Genomic DNA, 13,406 nt, shown 5'->3' on the forward strand with positions numbered 1-13,406 from the left:
TTAACTCCCGTAAAATAGGATTTTAATACCATTAGTTTTAATGGACAAAGTGAAGCGATTTCACATTAATTATGGTTCGCTCAGTAAATTGTAAAATACTACATTGAAGTACGAGTTCAGTTTTTGATTTGTATAAAATGAGGGTGAGGAGAAATTTTACTTTTAATGTTTACATGTTTAAAATATGTTCCTTGCATATTTTACTATTTATTTTTTTCATAAGAAACAAGATATGCCACATAAAAAATAACTTTCTAATTAATCTATTTTTATTTATTTTTTTAATAATTATTTTAGTATAGATTTAGGCCTACAAAATGTGAAACTCAAGTGCCGTATTTCAGACATTGTGCCTCTGGGTGACCCTGTTTCTTTTGCCATCTTGACTTCTCTTCAATGGGAATATTACAAGAGATTACAGCAGATTTGTTTGAATGGGATTAATTGCAGTGATGCATGTAATATTGTGTGTGAGATGTGATTCAGCTGTATGCATTAAATGCTTTATCTTGACACTTATATATAAAGAGAGATTCTACTACATATTAATTTGTAGAAAAATTCTTTATTTTTAAACAAACAAATGCAAAAAAGTATCAAACAGGAGATGCAAAATACACAAATGAGGCATTGCTGAATTGTTAAATGTTTCTCAAATTGAAAAAACACAAAATCTTTCCAGTATTTTTGTCTAGTTTCTTGTGCAAATATCTAAGTACATTTGAAACACAAAAAAAACTCATTTCAAAGTAATTTTTAAGCAATATATAATAGCTTCTTTTAAGTCAGTTCTTGGATATTGATAAAGTACTTGAAACTAGAACAAAAATACTTTTCTGGATAGATTTGGTGTTTTTGCAGAGCATATAATTTATACTGTTCTTAGCTCAGCTGAATAAACAAAGAGAATCATCAGCTTAGAAAAATAATTCAAACCTACAATCAGAAACTATAATGTATAAAATTTAAAGAGAAGAATATTGTATCACTTCATAACGCAATTTTTTTATTTTTTTATTTTTTACTATGTACATGTATGGGCATATTGAGCAGAAAATACCATCGTTAACACTAACTCATGATGTAAACAAAAGAAACAGCTCTTCAGGCCTGAACCTGGTTCAGTTCATATTTGTCCTTGGTGTCTGCATAGATCAGGCCATCTCACTGCTGGCTGAAGGAGGGGAGCTGTTTTCCGCCTCGTGAAGATGCTCCGTGGATTTGATGACCTCTGGGTCTCTCGGGCTCGCCACCATGTCCTCGCTGTTGCAGTTGACGGGGGAGCCCATTTCTGGCGAGCGGTCCCCAGGCTTTTCGGAGGCGGCCTGCAGAGCGGCGCCGGAGAGAGGCAGGTTCAGCATGTACATCATGCTGCCCATTCTTCTGGAGACCTGCAGGCATGCAAGCAAAGTAGATGTAGGTTAGATGCAGAAAGCTGCATGTGATGATGGCAATAATCAGCTGAACTTTTCTTCGATTTCTAAGTTTAAAGTTCTGCTGTTCTGGTTTAGAGACAAATACTCCATCAAAAAGGGTTGCACATTTTTAGGTTTCATTCACTACTGTAGTGAGCAATGAGATTTTTTTTTATGTTCCTTAAAATCCTCCTCACTGTCACAGTTTCAATTATTTTAAACTTTTAAAGTTTTCCCTTACCTGTAATATGAATATCTTTAAATGAATAGCTACTTTTTTATAGCCATTTCTTGACTTAATTTCTCAACTTGTATGTTTTTGTGTTCTTTTATAGGAAATTTCTGTACTCAGGGGTTTAGTTTAGTTTTTGTTGTTTATTATCACTAGTTATGTAGATTACAATGTAATTTATGTGGCAAAAATTACCCAGTTTTGTAAACATTGACTTTTAACTTCGGGTCTGTGTACCTGTGAACGTATTTTCAGAGCCGGTCCTAGTTTGAGCCCCAGCGTGTCCAGAAGGTGTTCCTCTGAAAGAAGCGGCAGTGTTTCTCCATCAATCATGTGGTCCTTAAACGTCTGGAGAAATATTTTCAGAAGAATTAAAGCTGCAGTTTGTAAAATTTATAAAAAATATGTTTTTACATATTTGCTGAAACTGTCATTTTGTTGTGACAGTACAATATGAGACAGCTAAACTGTGAAAAGATCAGGCTCCTCTGCTTTCCCCTTGTCCTGATGACATCTGCACCCAGGAGGAGGGGCTTAGTGCTGTCAATCATTCTAGTGTATACACTGCTCACACACTCCCCTTGCTTTCTGCTACACAACATCTGGTTCGCTACAGCATAGCCTAGCATGAATACTCAAGCTAGTTCGTAAGTTGTTTCTCCATCATCAAGCAAGTTGTTTCTCCATCATTAGCTCATTGAGCAGCGTACACAAGGTTGATTGACAGCACTAAGACCTTCCTCCTGGCTCTGATTGGTTGTTTTTGGTTGCATTTCTTCAAATGGCAATGACAGCACTGGGAGGAGATGGAAAAGCTTGATCTTTTCACAGATTACTTGTTTCATGACAAGGTGAGAGTTTTAACAAATATGTTAAAAACATAATTTTGTAATAGTACAATTCTACAGCACAAAGAAAAGAAACAGAAGAAATAGAGATGTTCTCATGACTAACCTGAGCGTATTCTGAACATGTTGGGATACTGCTGATGAAGTTGTAGACGTCGTTCACCGTCCACTTCCTTATGTCCTCTGGTACTTCCTCGCCGTTTAGAAAGAGATTTGGTGGACCTGGAAAGCAGGAGGCACATGTTAACTTAATCATCTCATAGTTTTAAATGAAGCTGTAATTCTCATACTGCTTATACAGACTCACCAGTTGGAAGGAAGCCGTTTCCTGGGACAGGGAAGACGTAAGGCATCCCGGTGAGAGCGCCGCCGGTGGAAGGGTAAATGAATTTTTCCTGGAAAGCAGAACACTGACCGGGTATTTCTTTATCATTCGAAGCCCCGTTGGTCATATCTGAACACCCGTCCTGAGCCGCGGCGCAGGTCTTACGCAGCCCGGCCTCTCCCTCTTTGTAGCTCTTCCTGCTTCCTGTGGCCAGCTCAGAGTCTGTTTTCGTTTGGTGGTGTGTTTTACTCGTGCCGCACTCTTCTCCCGCGTCCCCCTTCGCTTCCAGCTCTTTCTCCTCTCCAGACGTGGCCTCTGGACTCTGCTCTACACTTTTGTCTTCAGTTTGGCCCTTCAGGTTGGCCGCCTGGTTCTCCGTGCTCTTGTGGACGGCGGGCCTCCGCCCAGCCCTCCGACCTCTCTCCCTGTGCAGTGAGCTGATGGGTGGGTAGGGGCTGGCCGACATGAGTATGCTGTTGGAGTGCAGCTCATCCAGGGAGGGACGGTGGACGAAGACGTCGTGGCCGTCTGGCATGCGCTGGCGGCCCCTGAAGAGCATGGGGTTGGAATGGTACGACATAGGATTCTCCATCCCCATCAGCCCTTTTTGGTGAGCGTTCTCCAGCTCCTTCTGGTGCAGGATGGCATTCATCTCCATCCTGAAGATAAGTCAGCACAAACATTTGGTGCAAATGTAAGAACAAACTTTCTGCTGCTAAGAGAATTTAGCACAAAATCATGCCGAGAATATTTGATCGAGTTTGTAGTGCAAATTTCTTACTACAGAACTAACTTACAAGTAACTTTTCAGCAAGATATCAGAGCTTGTTTTAAGCCAATAATTCCTCAATATTGATGGGAAAGTATTAATACCACTGTCACATTATTTCACTTCAAACTTCAAATCTTATTGTAAGTGAAATAATCTACTAGTGAAACTACACTAAATCTGATCTGGTTTCTACTGCAAATATTTTGGTACACTTGAAATAAGACAAACCAAAGTAACTTTTCAATATGGTTGACAAGCTTGCTTTAAATCAATAACTCCTAAATTAATATTGATTTTAAAAAAAGTACTAGTTATAAGTGAAATAATTTGCCAGTGAAACAAAACATTTTAACTTGTAATAAGGGGAAAATGTCTTGGTCCAATGAAAGATTGTTTAATTTATAACAATATGAAATAATTCTTTGCAAGCTCCTTTTTCTTACTAAAAAGTTTTTTGTAAGTTAGTTTTGTCTTATAAGATGCCAAAAATACTTGGCAAGATGTTGTGTTTTTGCATTATAGTACTTTTTATATGAATAGTAAGGAATTACTTAATTTAAACAGGCTTTTATATCTTGCTATAAAGTTACTTGTAAGTTATTTGTCTTATTTCAAGTGTACTGATATTTGCACTAACTAAACCAAACACAGTCGGTAAGTGCGGTGATGATGCTCTACCTTGCTATGTTTTGCTTGTGTATGAGCTCCTGTCGCCGGGCAACCGTTTCCATTGGTTCCGAGGGCAGGAAGCCGTAGCCAGCTGAGAAGGAGGAAAATGGGAAAAATAGAGAACATCCTGTTAAGTCCTAACACCAAAGCTTGAAATTCTCTCAGGTGGGACAGCTGCGCTCACCTGGTCCCGGGAAGGTTCTGCCAGGCAGGACGTTGGCGTGGGGCGGAAGAGGTGGGCCCAGGTGAGGCCCCATGTGCATCTGCCTCGCCTCGGATGTTACCATGTCTGTGGGAGGAACCAGCTCCCTGATGAGGTCAAAGGATGAGATGTCAGACAAGTTGTAGTGGAACAACTTGTTGAGAAACAATTAGTTGAATATCACATTTTTCCAGCTGTCAGTTTCAGATTGCTGGAAAATCCTTTGAGTTGTTTTCATTTTAATCTGTTTCTAGAGGTGCTTAAAATTGTGCTTAGGCCATTCCCACGTTTTTACCCTCTAAACCAGAAGTTCACAAATTTTCCAGCTTCTGACCCACAAAATGAAATCGTAGGAGATCAAAAACCTCGACTCGACAAAATTAGTATAAACAGCCAATGTACTTCTATTAAGCTTTTTTTTAATTTCAAGTCCTGTTTTTCGTCTTTTGCAACTTTTATAAAATACATGTGCTTTCTGGTTGTCATTTTTAGTATTTAGATCAATTTCTTAAAAGGACTTCAAGGCCCCAAACCTACATATTCATGAACTGGACTACAGTAAAGCTATTTTTGTTGTTGAATAAGATCGGTTATCTCTCCGTTGTTGACATCCCTTCTTTGGCTTATTTTACATTTCAACATTGAATTTTGTTGCTTATTTTTAACTTTTTGCATGATCTATTCTGGATTGTTACAGTCTAAAGAGCCATTTCTGCTCCCAGTGCAAATAAATAGAATTAGTTTAGAGCATCCAAAGACAAATATAACATCTTTTTTTTTTTTTTTTTTTTTTTTTTTTACAAATATCCAATGTAGGATAGCTTCTCTATTTATTTTCCAATTTTAAGCTTGGATTTCTAAATTCAAGATTTAAATAATCCACATGCTTCATCTGATGGATAAAACATGTTTTCATTATATATTTAAATGACAAAACTGCTAAACTGAAAATTTTGCACCATTAAAATGTTGAATTTACTAAAATAGATATTTCCAAAAAGTTTAAAATGTCTGCTTGAAACTCTTGGGTGCAGGAAGACTTGATTATGTAGGTGAATTCAGATCCAGACCTCTCCATAAATCGATGTTCGAACTGTGCCGGGACCCCCTGCAGCCTCTGCTGGCCCTGAGCGAGGATCTGCGGCGCCATGGCCATCTGGTTCCTCATTATCAGCTCCTGTCTTTGCCTCAGTTCTACAAGAGCAGAGAAAATAGCAGCACAGGCCATTGAGATCAGCCTGACAGGACAGGAAGCTGTAACATGCCCTGACTGTAAATGCTCCTCAGCTTCCAGGCGCTGCTGCATGACGATCTGCCAAATTCACCACATAATGAGTCTAAAAGCTGGATTTGCATGAAGATCAGGATCCTCACCTCCAGCTGACATGCCGTTGACCAGCCGGTACCAGTGCTTCTCATCCAGAGTCCCCTGTTCGCCCAGTGCCGTCATCTTCCTCAGCTGCTCCCTGGGGGTCATCACAAACACACCACCTTCGACCTCCTCAGGAATCCTGCTCACAAACAGAATTTAATGTAATGTGATTTGCTGCTTAACATATGAAGATGAACTCATTCGGAATTATTTTAAAATGTTTTGAGTTTGGATTTTATTGAGTACATTTTCCTCGCTTGGATTTCCCAATCGCTTAACTTGTAGTATCTTCTTTTTGCCGTTAGAGGGCAGCAGATATCTTTTTTTTTTTAATGCGGCGCGAATCGAAATGAATAGAAAATTAGAGAATCATTTAATACTTTATTAAATAATAATTTCTAATGTTTATCAAAATGAATAAAAAGTAACCTTTATTAACAATGAAAGCAAATATCTGAGTATGTGACATCATTTTCAGCCTGAACATGAAACCTTGACTTTTCTCATCTTTTCTGAAAATAAACAAGCAACCTCAGTGTTATTTATGTTTCTTTATGTATTTTTTTAACGTTTCCTTACATTAAATTTGATCTTTTCTAAAGCTCCCCTTGGAGATGTCATCCACCACATTATCCTCTCACCCTTAATCTCACCTTTCAAACTCCACTAATAACAATCTTAAATCCACCTTGGCTGTAACCTTCATCACAAAATTAATCCGTAAATCCAAATCCTCTCCCTATGCAAAGGCCAGCAAATATGCTCTTTTGCTGATGATTTTGACTTTTTCTATCCTCGTAAGGACATTTAGTCGTGATTCAAGTCTAGCACTGAGACAAGCATTAATTTGCAGCCTGGAAAAAATAAATTAGCCTCCCCGTGTTGCCCAAATCCCATTACAAAATATGATACTGTAAATGACTCAGTAATCCAGTTCTGCTAATTAAGGGCCAACCTGCAGCTGCAAACATGAATGTCTCAGGCCGCCTCTTTAAATGAATCCTCTTAGGCTGATTGAATCAGCCCATGATTGATATGTTTGTCAGGCATGTGTTAACTGTGCACTTTTATTGTTTCTGATGTCCAACTCCTTCCAGACAAATGCTGCCATGAAAAAATGCCCCAAGGCATCATGCATTATCCACAGTCCCTCAAGTTCCCTCTGAAAGCCGTGTAATCTGAGGGCTGTAATCCCTCTGTTAGTCCTGCAACAGTCTGCTGCCTACATCTGCTGACCTTCCTGGCCCGGCCCACTCCCCATCCCCACCTTCCCAGGCCCCTGCTACCCCCAGGATCCTATTAGCTAAGTCCTGGCTATACAGCACTTTAAAGGGATGTGTTAGAGGTAATCCGCACGTTTAGAGTTTTACCCTTAGCAAACCTTGCCAGTAAGCATCCCGGACAATACACCTCTAAGTGCTAAGCCTATTAGTCTCCATTAGCTCCCAGGATGTCCCAAAAACACCTTGGGGATAAATCTGGGGAAGCAATCGGTTTATGTGGAGCTATGTGGCAAGAACACATGCCACATCTAGCGCCTTCCTTATCCATGTCACAACCACTAACATCAGCAAATCAATGGAAAGGATTTTTTAAAAGTTTTTATTTCTATAACAGGAGTGGAAACTGAAATCCCCAAGGTTCACACACACACACACACACACACAGTATTTAAGATTTGTGAAATGTGCAGCTTCATCTGAGTAAAGAAAGAGTATATAAAAATCAAAATTTTTAATGGTGAAAAGTTGTTCAGTTTGTTTTGAGTAGAGAAAATTTGAAGGACTTTATGTTTCCTGTTTTATCTCAAGACAAGAACAACAAGCATTTTAATGTAAAAGCTCAAATAAGTGACTAAAGTAATATTTAAGGTAAACTTAACCATTCATCCCATGAATCAAAAGTGACACAGGACAAATACCTCCTCATATTAGAGGTGTAATGTTAAATGAGATTTTAGCTGTGTGTCTATGAAATTAAAAATTCTCATCTTTTGTTTCCACAAAGCTTCACAAATGTTGAACTGTGTTTTAGAGAATCTGTCTTCATCTTAGAATGACCCAGTTCAAGTTTAATTTAATTTTTTTTTATTTCAAACTAGAGATGATGCAGTCCACTACAGTGAAAATGGTGAAACAGCCCTTTAGATTAATTCAGATGGAAAGAGGATGGTTTGCCAAACACATTCATGTCTTATCTGCCAGTTTTAGTTTGATTTTTGATTTAATTTTAAATTAAAGATGCTAAAATATTATTTTGAAATACTTATGTAATTTTACGTATAAAACACAAAATATTTTAACGAAATGAACAAAATACTTAGCTTTTCATTGTTGAGCCAAAAGACAGTAAGGGTCCTGCACATTTGGTTTACTTAAAGAAAGATATACAATTTCATTTTTTGAGGGGTTCTAATGTGTTGTATTTTCTTACGTTTTCAATCTCTCCTTAAAAAATGGTTGCAGATCTCGTCAACAAAGATCATTTTTAAAGGTGGGTTCTGCTGGTGTGAGACATTCGTGGCCAGAATTGGCCTGCAGGCCACAACTTTGGACACATCACTGTTAACGCCTCTATTGTCTCACTCAAGATTAAAACTAGTCTTGTTATTCTTGAAAATAAGACTCTCCAACAGAAACAGGATGTTGAACCCCAAAGTAAATTTACAGTCTAATAAACTCGATACTCCATATTTTTGGAATGTGGGTGGAAGTCAAAGTTTCTACAAAAATACACAGAAGAACTCACAGGAACTGTATTATTGACCAATATGTGAACGTTTAACAATGCTAACCACACTTAGCTAAAATTCTAATGTTCCCTTTAGTAAATATACATGATAAATGACCGCAGCACTCTGCAATTTAGGAACAATGATGCTTATTTTTGTTTTTTAATCTCTATTGACATCATGAAAGAATATTTTCTCATAGCTTTAGTGTCAAAAAAAGTAAGTTTTAGGTTATGCTAAGTACTTAGCAGCCAAGAGGTCAATATTTGTAAAAGTGAACAAACTCAAATCAACTGCACCACTGTGCAGCCTATTATAAATAATTGTATGCTATTTTTCTAAAACCACTTAACTTTATGCCAAATTGGTGAATGTATTAATGCTGACCACTTAGCGCCACAAACTATTTTTGGAACTAAAATGTTAATGTTAGCTGAAATGAATCCTCTTAAATAACTACATCCATGCTGCATAAGATTAATAAATATATTTTTAATTTAAGTTCTTCATTTTACTTAGACTGAGCAATTTTTTGGTCAAAGTTTAAATGTTGTATTAGTGCTAGCATAGATTGGCACAAAAAAAAAAAAACAAAAAAAAAAAAACTAATGTTAGCATAAGCGAATAACTGTGCTGCATAAAATCAAAACTTATTTTTGATCATTCCTAGTACTTAATTTTTATATTGACTTTATGAACAAATCTTTGGTCAACATGTAAATGCTAATGCTAGCTTGATTAACCAGAAGTTAATCAAGCTAGCATTAGCTTTAGTGATTTTTCTAATACTGACTGTCCCTATTAACTTTATGAGCAAATCTTTGAGTTAAAAGAGTAAATGTTGAACATGGCTAATCTTACGTAGCAAATAAAATATTAATTTTATCCTAAGAGAACAAAACTGTTCAGGCAAAATAACCCAAATATGTGTAAAAGAACCAACCCAACAATTGTAGCTACAGTAAAACACAAGCCAAGCTTCAGAAAACGAATTATTACATAAGCAAAAACTAAGCGAGCCAGCAAAGTTCAGCGAGAGTTGTTTTATTGACATTTTTTTCATCAGTCTTCCTCTCTATACTTTTTAAAAATTGGATGTACTGACTGAAATGCAAACACAAAACATTACAGGCAAAACATGAGCTCCAACTTGCAGCATATCGCTGTTTGGATTTCTCCAGTGAACCTTTGAACTTCAGCTCACTTTCCTGAGGTAAGCAAATCTTACATGCACATTTTAAGCATCTTTTAGTTTTGTGCGAGTGAATCCATCACGAAAGGTGAGCTGCATAGAAAAAAAAAACACAACCACCTCTGCCGTATTTCCTTCAGCAAGCAGAGGCCACACCACAGCTGCCAAATCCGGGGATTGGACTCCTCGGATTTGCAGTTGCCTGGTTAATCTCATTACAAGAATGAATTAAAGAGAAAAATTGCTGACAACTTAGATGGAGTCCTGAGGAGGTCATATCAGACAAGACAGAAACGATGTCTAGTCTTTCCTAATCCCCCAACACACACACACAGGTTGGAGCCATGCACATTCTGGCAGTTGCATGAAGCAGATTGCATTTCTTGAGACTTTTGTGCATCGTGAATATCATTTTCAGAAACAATTTCCCGTAATAAAATGCTAGCTTAACCTGTTTTATTTCTTTTTCCTTCAGATTATTACTGACCCACGTGAAGAAGCTGAACTAATTACTGTATTTGATTAACTGAGTATTTTAAGCGCTTATTTAATAGAGTAATTACAACAGTATTAGTTGGTTGTATAAAGTTTCTTGCTGATGCAATCTAGTTTCTCACATGGAATTTTAACAAAACAGAAAAAAATAAATATGTTGTTAGATGCTTGGTTAATTTTATTGACCCATGAGGTTATGTTTATGCAGCATGTTGCAGTAAAAGACTCAAAAAAAAAAAAACTGAAAGAAAACCTGTGAAAAAAAAAACATTTTTAGTGACTTACCTTTACCTTGGCAGAGCTTTCAGGTGTTGCTGCAATTCAGGTGAAAAGAAAAAACAAAAATACAACCTGAAGGTAATTTCAAACCGATAAGAGCTCGTCTCTCCTCTGTGTCTCCTTCAGCATCCAACTGGGCAGCGGACTGAGCACAATCTGCTGCCAGCAAAGTGCCTTAACTAAGAGAGACCTTTTAAATACCGATTCATTTCATCTCCATTAGCTGGCCTTATCTCCTGCGGTAAGCCCTCCCTGTCCTGACATCACTATGATCTCCCATCCAACCACCCACTGCACCTTGCAACTGATGTGTAATTACTGAAGCAGCACTGGTCCCTAAGCATGGAGTGCTAAACCTCTTTCAACGTTTACCTCACTAATCCCGTGTTAGCACTTTAGGCCACAGTTAAGACACCTAAATGCTTAGCTTCTTTTTCCAGTGGCAAAATGGCCAGCCCCCTCCTTCACTGCTTAGTGGCACCATGCAGAGAAACTGAACGCTGCTGTTTGTAGACCGCAACAGCTCCACTGATCAGTCTTGTAATCTCTGTTTTTTTTGTTTTTTTTTTTACACACGTCTAGATTGGGTGTCAGGAGTATTGTGCTCCCCAGGGTGCAAAAGAGCTGTCCCAAACATGCTTGGTGGTAATTTGGCAGAAATCCGACTGAATATTGGCTGGATCATCCTCTCAGACCTCCTAATCTGACAGTTTGTGCTAACCAAGCTTAAAGGAGGGGTCTGCATTTTGAATGATGTTTTCTTTAATGCCTAGTGAGGAGCTAGTTGTTCACAGTTGGTGGGCAGCAAAGAAAATTAGCCAAACAGCAGAAACAATGTGGAGGGGTGGGACAGAGGGGGGGCAACATGGGGCTGAATCTGAATCCCTCTGCAGACAGTGGAGCCTCCTTTAAGGATGAATGCACTATTTGATCAAGAGTTATATTATTGTTATTGGTACAGAAATGTTGTACAAATAGATTTTCAATCATTTTATGCTTCCACAACATATTTCAGAATACTTTGAATCAAACATCTAATTATCATCAGGTGTGTAACATCAGGAAATTACTGTAGGACCTGTCTGACAATATGAAGTAGGCTGCAATATCTCAATGAAACATATTATTCTCAACCAGAAAAATTCCTAAGTCAAGATTGGACATTAAGCAGCCGTGTTGGGTTCTCCAGCTCAGCACTATACTAATTCAAAGCACTAACAAATCCACCTATTAATGAGTCAGAAATTAATGTCGACTTCTCAAAGTCCAGACCCAAATCTGCTTGATGAAAAGGTTGTTCATATTTAAAATTCCTCCAATTTGGCTGAACTGAACAATTCTGCAAAGAAGAGTTGCCCAAAATTCCTCTACAATGATGTAAAATACAGAAACACTTCATTATGCTATCTGTCAATTACTTTCTCACACAAGACCAGACTGATTTGGAAAGTTTATTCCCTCAAAGAAATTAAATCCTAATGAGGAAACTGCACTTTGTATTTACTTTGGGTATCTTGGTCTGATCTTAAAATTAGCTTTATGATCTGAAACATAGCAGAAATGCAAAAACAAAAGAGCTTAGAGGGAAAATGCTTCATCACAATTTATTTTGTACCTTTGGTGTAAAGTGACGTTGGCTTTGGAACTGGCATAAAAACAACGGATAACTCGTCTTACCCTTATTTCTTTATTGATGTGCCAGACTTTTTGTAACTTTAGGTTTTTGGAATAAAGCCCTAGTAATTTATTTCTGTACTTTCAGTCAGTGAAATTGACAGTTTTCATAAGTTTTTGTTTTGCTATAAAAAATAAAAATAATGACAAAATAAACTACATAAAGCAGATCTATTAATCATCACAGCTCTAAACAATTTAAAATCTGATTTTTAAGAAATGTAAGCTCATCTACATTTCTTCAGTTAAATCTATAACAAGTTATAAAGATTACAATGGTATTTTAGCAACAACAATTTAATCCCCAAAGAGTAACGTGGTTAGATTAACTCAAAAGATGACGGGTTTCTTTGGTTTTGTGTAAAGTTTCTCTTTTTTCTGGTCACACTTCTTCTCTGTTGAGCTTTTTAACTCTTTCATTCAGTATTTATTAACTTTCCTATTGTTGAGTCAAGATCAGAGTGGAAGAAAGTGGGTGACATGACAGAAAGTCTGGAGATCTGCTGATCAATACTTCTTTAAAAGATGTCAACATATGGCTCTCTGATGACGGAGAGATGAGGAAGAGCTTACACAGTACAGTCTGTAAACAGATATTAACAGATTATATATAAAGATAACTTCTTCTTTTTTTTTTTAGCAATTTCATGTTTTGGGTCTGTTAAGAATACCTAAATTATTTCTTTTTTTCTAACTAGAACAAGGATAGAGATTCTTTTAGATATTTTCTATTAACTTCTTCTTCAAATATAGAAGTTTACATAATCTTAGATTATTATGATTTCAAACAATTTAGGAAAGCACCAATGATGATGATGTCATGATTTTTGCAAGCTTCTGATAGATTAATCAATAACCTTCGAGTTAGATGGAGCCACACATTTGACCTGCTTCTTTTTGTGACGTTATGGAAAAATCAGGGATCAATAAATAAAGAACCGTATTATAATTTGTAAAAGCACTCTGAAAAAAATGAGTAAATTTTTGGAGTCATTTCCATTGATCTGATAAAAGCTACAAATGAAGAGTTTGGGAAAAATGACAATGTTTCTATTTTGAGTAAAAAGTGGAAACTTACAAGCCTAAAGACACCATCCCAACTGGAAAGCATGGCAGTGGCAGCATCATGGCAGAGGCAGCATCCTGGCAGAGGCAGCATCCTGGCAGTGGCAGCATCATGGCAGAGGCAGCATCCTGGCA

General features: G+C 37.3%; 1 protein-coding gene across 2 annotated transcripts; it reads right to left on the reverse strand.

Moving 5' to 3' along the window:
* Positions 1–837: 837 nt before the first annotated feature.
* Positions 838–13,385, reverse strand: samd7 (sterile alpha motif domain containing 7). 2 transcript variants are annotated; one of them, XM_007563823.2, is made up of 9 exons: positions 13,285–13,385; positions 5,838–5,974; positions 5,534–5,657; positions 4,446–4,570; positions 4,271–4,352; positions 2,803–3,479; positions 2,602–2,717; positions 1,885–1,995; positions 838–1,391 (listed from the first exon to the last, which is right to left on the reverse strand). In XM_007563823.2, exons 1-9 carry the CDS (start codon positions 13,383–13,385, stop codon positions 1,155–1,157), a joined length of 1,710 nt encoding a protein of 569 aa, XP_007563885.1. In that variant the 3' UTR covers positions 838–1,154. The 2 variants fall into 2 exon arrangements, with proteins under 2 accessions (XP_007563885.1, XP_007563886.1); XM_007563824.2 differs by lacking the exon at positions 13,285–13,385 and adding an exon at positions 10,539–10,826.
* Between the last annotated feature and the right edge of the window lie 21 nt (positions 13,386–13,406).

This window comes from Poecilia formosa, unplaced genomic scaffold (assembly GCF_000485575.1).
Source record: "Poecilia formosa unplaced genomic scaffold, Poecilia_formosa-5.1.2 Scaffold151, whole genome shotgun sequence".
Classification (NCBI taxonomy): Eukaryota; Metazoa; Chordata; class Actinopteri; order Cyprinodontiformes; family Poeciliidae; genus Poecilia; species Poecilia formosa.

Coding starts and splice junctions, on each gene's coding strand:
- samd7 (XM_007563823.2), bottom strand. CDS start 13,385: ATGATGCTGCCACTGCCAGGATGCTGCCTCTGCCAGGATGCTGCCTCT. Junction 5,658..5,837: donor CAACGGCATGTCAGCTGGAG/GTGAGGATCCTG, acceptor CTGCTCTTGTAG/AACTGAGGCAAAGACAGGAG. Junction 3,480..4,270: donor CACAAGCAAAACATAGCAAG/GTAGAGCATCAT, acceptor ACTTATCTTCAG/GATGGAGATGAATGCCATCC.